This window comes from Geosmithia morbida (assembly GCF_012550715.1).
Source record: "Geosmithia morbida isolate 1262 chromosome Unknown scaffold_12, whole genome shotgun sequence".
NCBI lineage: Eukaryota > Fungi > Ascomycota > Sordariomycetes > Hypocreales > Bionectriaceae > Geosmithia > Geosmithia morbida.
In genome coordinates, this window is record NW_023336199.1 from 906,361 (window position 1) to 913,413 (window position 7,053).

A 7,053-nucleotide genomic window follows, 5' to 3' on the forward strand; every position below is an offset into this window, starting at 1 on the left:
TCACGATGGAAAAGATGTGATACTAGACTTGTAGGGTAGAACTGGATACATGATGAATTGAGAAGTATGAAGAAGGTTGCCGAGTGGTAAGAATACTTGTCGTGTACACACACAAAAAAAAAAAACCCCCCCCCCCCCCCCCCCCCCCCCCCCCCCCAACCAAAAAAAAAAAAAAAAAAAAAAAAAAAAACCCCCCCCCCCCCCCCCCCCCCCCTAAATATAAAAAAAAGAGCGATAAGACGGTGACGAACAGCTACCCGACAGTCCCATCAGTACACGAAACCTCCCCCCCTGGTCGGGAAGAAACCTGTGGGGTCGACAGCCTTCTGGATCTGCTTAAACTCGGCGTAGCGGCTGTAGGTCCCGGTGACGTTCTGGTCCCAGGCAGCGTCGTTCATGAAGAGCGGGAGGTAGGGTTCCTCGCCGTCAAAAGTCCAGTCGGCTACCTTAGCCTCCAGCCACCGGACCATGTCCCTCGAGGCTCCCTGGAAGATGTCGTCGTCGGTCTCCGAGTCCCAGGCGCACTGGAGCTCCAGGATGATGCGGTGAGGGTCGCGGCCGGAGATTCCCATGGCGTTGCCTCCGCTGTCCTGGCTGTGCTGACCGATGACGGACGGGAAGGGCTGGAAGTCGGCCGAGCACAGGGCCGTGGGGCGCGAGGAGAGATGGTCGGCCAAGAGGGACGAGAACTTTTCCGATATCTCGGAAAACATGCCCGGTACGTCTGGGAGGTAGGGGATGGTGTATGTCTGTGCGCCGGTATATCAGGTCTGGACGAAGAAGCAGATCTGGGGGGGTGGGGCCTTACCCTGAAAGAAATGCGGGAGACGAGAAGCTCGGCAGCCGCACCGTTGGCATTCAACTGGAGCACATGTCAGAGATAAAGCAAGCCGGTACGATGGGTATCACGGTGTGGGAGTGTGTGCGGGAGTGTAGGTACCAGGTCGGAATAAGAGCGTGTCGAGGTGACGTCTATGACGGAGTCGATGTCTAGGAACTTGGCGAATGCGCCGGTGGTGGGCGGCTCGGGACCGTCGTAGAAGTAGTAGATGATGAAGGACTTGGTGACCCCGGCTGTCATGGTGTTGGTGAGGATGATGGCCGACTTGGTATCCTCGACACCGCCGGGCACGTAACCGTGCAGAGCGGCGAAGATCTCATCGGCCTTGTCGTCTCCGTATGTTCGCAGGCCACCCCAGACCTGACCGATCTCGTGCGTCTTGACGGTGAACTGGGTGACGATGCCTTGGGGGGGAGGGAAAGTTGTATGATCAGCATTTGACGGCTAAGGAGGGAGCTGTGCTGGAAGAGGGAGGGGGGAGATGTATATATATATATAAGATGAATCAGATATCGAAGAAAAAGATTCAAAGAAGGAAGATAGAAGGGAAAATGAAGTAGAAGAAAGAGACGTAGTAACAATCATATTACCTAGCTGGCTGCCGCTTCCTCTCAGGGCGACAGCCAAGTCTGGATTCTCGGATGCCTTGACGTTGAGGATTGTGCCATTGGCGGCGACCATTTCCCAGGCTACGATGTTCTGTGGATTTGACGGAGATGTATGTATATTCGTCAACATGTCAGCCTACCGTCCCGGAAGAATGGGCAGGATTTTGATCCTGGCATACGTCTGCAGCCAGGCCATACTGGGCCGATAGGAAGGAAATGCCTCCCTGTAATAGGTAGCCAGCTACACCGACAATACCTTGGGGCGTGTCAGCAGGCTTTTTTCTTTTTTTTTTTTTTCTGATCAGAATGAGGAAAGAAGTATTGAGAGAGAAACTCCTCCCAAATACCACAAGGGTAGGATATATAGAGTACTTGATGAAAGTACATGAGATTGGTAAGGGGGGGGGGGGGGGGAGACATACCCAGACGTCCACCGACAATAGTCACGCCGTGCTCCTCGAGTGAGCCGATGACGTCGTTCCAATCACCTCCGGGCTTGACGTAGGCCAGCTGCTCATCCGGGCGATAGGTGACGCCGGAGAGATGCTTGGTGGAGATCAGGACACCGTCCAGGACGGTCGAGTGCCGCTGGTTGGGCGTGTGCCCGCCGCTCTTGACGGCGAACTGGACGTCGGGGTGGCTGCCGAGCACCTTGACGGCGACGGAGACCTCCTCGACGGACCGGGGCAGGACGATGCAGGCCGGCTTGAGGCCGCGCAGCGCCGTGGACCAGTACGCGTTGGACTCGGACAAGTACTCGACCGACGGCTCCGTCCAGACGCGGTCCGGCAGGGAGGACGCGAGCTCGTCGCACGCTCCCGTCGTCGACGCGGTCGGGTCCGCGGCAGCCGCGGCGCCGAGGGCAGCAGCGGACGCCCACAGGGCTCTCCTGAACGATATAGGGAAGACCATGACTTGGATCTGGGCGGACGCCAACCTTGGATAACCGAGATCAGCTTTCTCCTGACAGCAACGGAGTTGAAGCGATGGAAACCTGTCAGGGCCAATGTGAGTGTGTGGGCGAGTACCATTATAACAACATCATTACCATTACCGTGTGATGTATTAGCAAGTGTTCGCACGTCCTTCATCCCTCATCCCTCCCTCCCCCCCCCCCAAAAAAAAAAAAGGACCCCCGCATCGTCGTCATCGGACTTTTCAAGTGATGAGCGGATATGAATCGGGAGCATTCGCTGATATTGGAATGCAAGGGGTTTGCGTCGAGAGTAAGCGCTAGAGCCCGAAGGCCAGGTTCAAGCTCGGCTACGCAGCGTGATAGCGGTAATGGTTTTCTTCCTCTCGTACTCGTATCGTGTCGGGTTGCGCATGGTAATGATATATGCCAATACATCATCACAATCTACAGCGCACCGGGTGATGGCATCATATCGCTCTGGTCGACATCGACGGTCAATGTGCGAGGCTCACTCTTCTCAGCGATATCATTATACGGTCGACCTCGAACGATGGGGGACACCGCATCTATGCATTCATTCCATGATATCACCACGAGTAGGACAGCGATTGGCATCGTCCACGCTCACCCAGGGGTCTGGCATGCGGCTACGGCGTCGGGTCATGCCATGTACGACGTCGATTGAACTCCCTCCTCCGCGGTCTGCATCGGCCTTCAGGTGACGATGTAATACGGACACACGATACCGTACTGATCTCTCCCGCAACAGATATCAATACCGGGATATGGCGAATACGAGAGTCCGTTCAGTGGGGTTTGGCAGTCCATCCGCAATTTCGAGTCTATCCCAACCCCGGCGTCTGACGCTACGCTTCTAGTTTTATATTATCGATATTACCTGGTAATCTTACCTACCACAATAATGCCTGTATCGACATCCTGTATTCATGCCTATCAACAAGGTGATGGGAGACAGCTCCCTGCATAGAACCCACGGGCCACCATTGGCATTGGGTGTTGCTATCAATCGTCCCCTCCATTTTTTTTTCTTTGCCCGATATCATCTCCACTTACACGCATGTATTGACCTCGTATATCAACCCAGCTGCATTTTTTTCCCCCATCCTTTTCTCTTCTTTTCTCCTTCTTCTTTCCTTCCTCTCTCTTCCGCTCTTCATGCCTTGAGACGGCCCACCAGCTTCTCCTGCATCATACATCTCGGGCTATAGCTCCTCTTTTGGGGACTCTGGACGGCGCAGTGGGGTCATGAGACTACCCAAGAGGCCCTTGGGGGAGGGGGGGGGGGGTGGCATACATGATATATCACGCCCAGACCGGTGCTGCCGTCCTTTGGAATCAATACCGGTTATAACGGGATCGAACTCGGGGAAAGGATGCCTGACGTACTCGTGCAGCCTCGGCCAGGAGGGACGGGGCAGAGCAGGTCCATCATCGACCCCGTGCCGTCCCTCGCTTCAGCACACACATCGGTCATCATAATCTACCGCAGATGCCCCGTGGTCGAAGCTGCGTGGTCTGGGCTTGCACGTGTAATGAGAACTGTCGTCTTTCCAGGTTACATACCGAGGCCAAAGAGGTCTCGAGAGACTCTTATTATTCCCCGCAATATTACTCGTGTACGTGCGTCTTCCACCCCGCACATCTGCCGCTGCACGTGTATCACCTTCGGCTGCCTCCGGTCTGAATAATGTCGGGATGCCGATGGACAAGGCGACGTTGCATGGGAGGATGTCCTATGTTAAGCCTTCGACTATAGCAAAGCGCGCAGTCGCGATATTGCGGATAGCCCGAGTGGCCGAGCTACTCCTCCGTCAACCTTTCGAGCTACTGCCCAGTACACGACAGTGATGATGCTCGTGATGCAGTCAAGAGTGGGCCTTGCGCTTCTATTCAACTTGGCAAGACAAAGGCCGAGGTGTATTGATTATACTTTCTACTAATAAGAATAATGAGAATAATAAGGATGACAATATCCCCAGATCACGCACCCCGCATCCCCACAATCTAGTTCCTCTTAGACTTGCATGGCGCTGCGCCGGTGCCGACCCGACAACCATGTATCATTACAATTATTACTAGTAGTGGTAGTGGTAATAGTAGTAGTAATAGTAGCAGTAGTATATTGGCAAGCAGCACGAACTGCCGTGCCGGGCTGTGCACGGGACTAATGCGGATGGAGTAGTTGCATCTCCTCACCTCCATCTCATGCCATGCCGTATCCAAACTGTAGCGTCTCACATCGCAAAGCTCACGACGGACAACGGGCAGCGGACAATGCAAGGTGGGACGATAAGGTTGGCTCCGCCACTGCATCACCAGCGATAGTCTTCTTCTCTCCCGGGACAGATCTGCATGATCGAACCCTCAAAGTTCGGTGCTAACCTGATAGCTAGCCCCCCCCCCCAAGACATGTCGACCTAGAGGCGCAGAATAGCCAGGTTATCCACTATCCAGTTGTAGCTGTCCTCCCTAAAGTTGTCGGCCAGGATGGAGGAGCTGCCCGCCGAGACGTGGGCCATCTCGTGGGCCTCGTCCCACCTCGGCCAGTCGGGGAAGCCGGTGTCGCCGTCCCCGTTCGGGTCGAGCGAGTAGACAAAGTTGATGAAGTAGGAGCGCATGCTCTTGGCGGCGTAGTTGTCGTTGACGCCGTAGAAGACCTGCAGGAGGTCGGAGGCGTGGAAGGTCCCGAGGATGGGCGTCCCCTTGTTCTGCGACAGCAGGTACGACCACGAGGGGGTGTCCGGGTTGACGCCGGCGGTGACGGTGAGGAACAGCCGTCTGGTCAGGGTGAAGACGAGGTCGCCCAGGATGGCCGCCCGCTGCTTGAAGCCGGGGAAGACCTCGTTGAGCAGGCCTGTGCCGAACGGGCTGTTGTCCGTCACGGCCGCGATGCCGGTCCCGTAGGTGGCGATCAGATCCTCCAGGAGCGCCGGGGTGGCGGCCCCGAAGTAGTACTGGTGGAGGTAGTCGGCCAGCTCGGCCGGCGTGGTCAGGTTGGGCTGGAAGAGGGCGAAGAGCGTCCCCTCGTCCTCGCAGTCGCCGACGATCATGGGCACGGGAGCGTACTTGTTCGCCAGCACGAGGGCGTCCATCGAGTCCGTCAGGGTGCGGCCGTCCGGCCGGGGCACGTACGAGAGCGCCAGCGAGGAGTAGGAGAGGAGGTGGGGCACCGCAGTCGTGGCGCTGAGGAAGTCCTCGGCGCTGAGGGCCCGGAGGCAGGCGAGCGTGTCGTCGGCGCCGGCGCAGCCGCCGGCGTCGACCACCTGGTCGTAGACGGCCTGTCCGCGGTCCGAGGAGAGGGGGTTGGTCGGCACGGCGGACCCGGAGCTCATGATGGCACCTCGGAAGAGCGCCTTACCGCCGTACTCGATGTCGCCGTCAAAGAGGGCCATCTGCGCGTACACCGAGATCGAGCCGGCCGACTCGCCCCAGATGGTGACCTTGTCCGGGTCGCCTCCGAAGGCGGCGATGTTGTCGGCAACCCATTCCAGCCCCATGCGCTGGTCCAGCAGCCCGGCGTTGCCGGAACCTTCCTGCTCGATCTCCTTGCCGGGCATGAATCCGTAGCCGCCGACGCGGTAGTTGACGGCGACGAAGACGAACGGGCGTCCGATCTCGACCCCGTAGTTGACCAATGACGTACCGTCGTACATGGATGACCAGCCGAGCTATCAAGATCGGTCAGAAACGATGAGCGGCTCGGCAGAGGAAGAAACAGTTTGAGAATTATAAAAATGAACATTAAAAGACGGAGAAGAATGAGAAGCGGGGATGAGCAGATCGGATGGGATCGGATCGACCGACGCTGGGCATTACCTCGAATCCGCCACCGAAGATCCAGTACAGGACCGGGAGCTTGTCCTCGGAGGTGGTACCCTCGGGCCTGGCAACGGTGATGGTGAGGCAGTCCTCGCTCTGCCCCGTGACTTCCTGGACAAAAGGCAGGTTGGCAATAGTGCCGAGCAGCTTGAACAGGAAATCCTGGCTCTCTGTCGAGGAGAGGAACTGGGGGCAGGCCCCGGCCGGACCGGTGGCGTCAAAGGTCCCGAGGGGCTCGGTCCGGCGCTTCGGGGGCTTCAGGCGCAGCTGTCCGGTGGGAGGTTCGGCGTAGGGGATCCCGCCAAAGGACTCGACGCCGTTCATCACATTCCCCAGCACGGTCGCATCCGGGGAGGGGATGACGACAGTTGCCGTCTGGCCCGCCCGCCGTCCCAGGGGCACCGTCGGCGACCCGAGGGTCCCGGCAGCGGCAGAGAGCCCGAGGGCCACCGCAAGGATAGACACCATCTTCTGTTCTGACAGGCGGAGAGACGGAGCTTGGGTTTTGACTTCAAGTGTGCTGTAAGGATAGGGAGGGGGAGCTTAGCAGGATCGGAGTGACGGTGATGCATGAGCTGTGGCTATGGGAAGATGCAAGCTTATATAGCCCTGCTCATCACCACGTCCTGCAACCTGCAACGGTCTGCGCCAGGAGAGCGGGAGAGAACCGCCCACTGTGCTCTGCATCGGGCTCCCCATCGACGTCCGCGCTGACCTCGAACGGTATCACCCGTCAAGGTACTAGTTCCGGGGCACCATGCCGAGAGGAAGAGTCAGGGCTTGCGTCCATGAGGGCGCGCGAGCACAAGTTCCACACATGACCTCCTCCCCCCCCCCCCCCCCCCCCC

General features: G+C 57.8%; 2 protein-coding genes across 2 annotated transcripts; both read right to left on the minus strand.

Annotated features, from left to right (window-relative positions):
- Positions 1-269: 269 nt before the first annotated feature.
- Positions 270-2,361, minus strand: GMORB2_2347 (FAD/FMN-containing dehydrogenase; the record flags this gene model as incomplete). Its single annotated transcript, XM_035464327.1, has 6 exons — positions 270-749; positions 809-862; positions 941-1,245; positions 1,432-1,540; positions 1,629-1,705; positions 1,872-2,361. The coding sequence occupies 6 exons, from the start codon at positions 2,359-2,361 to the stop codon at positions 270-272; spliced, it is 1,515 nt and encodes a 504-aa protein (XP_035320037.1).
- Positions 2,362-4,803: 2,442 nt separating this feature from the next.
- GMORB2_2348 (Carboxylesterase type B) lies at positions 4,804-6,673 on the minus strand (the record flags this gene model as incomplete). Its single annotated transcript, XM_035464328.1, has 2 exons — positions 4,804-6,054; positions 6,203-6,673. 2 exons carry the CDS (start codon positions 6,671-6,673, stop codon positions 4,804-4,806), a joined length of 1,722 nt encoding a protein of 573 aa, XP_035320038.1.
- Between the last annotated feature and the right edge of the window lie 380 nt (positions 6,674-7,053).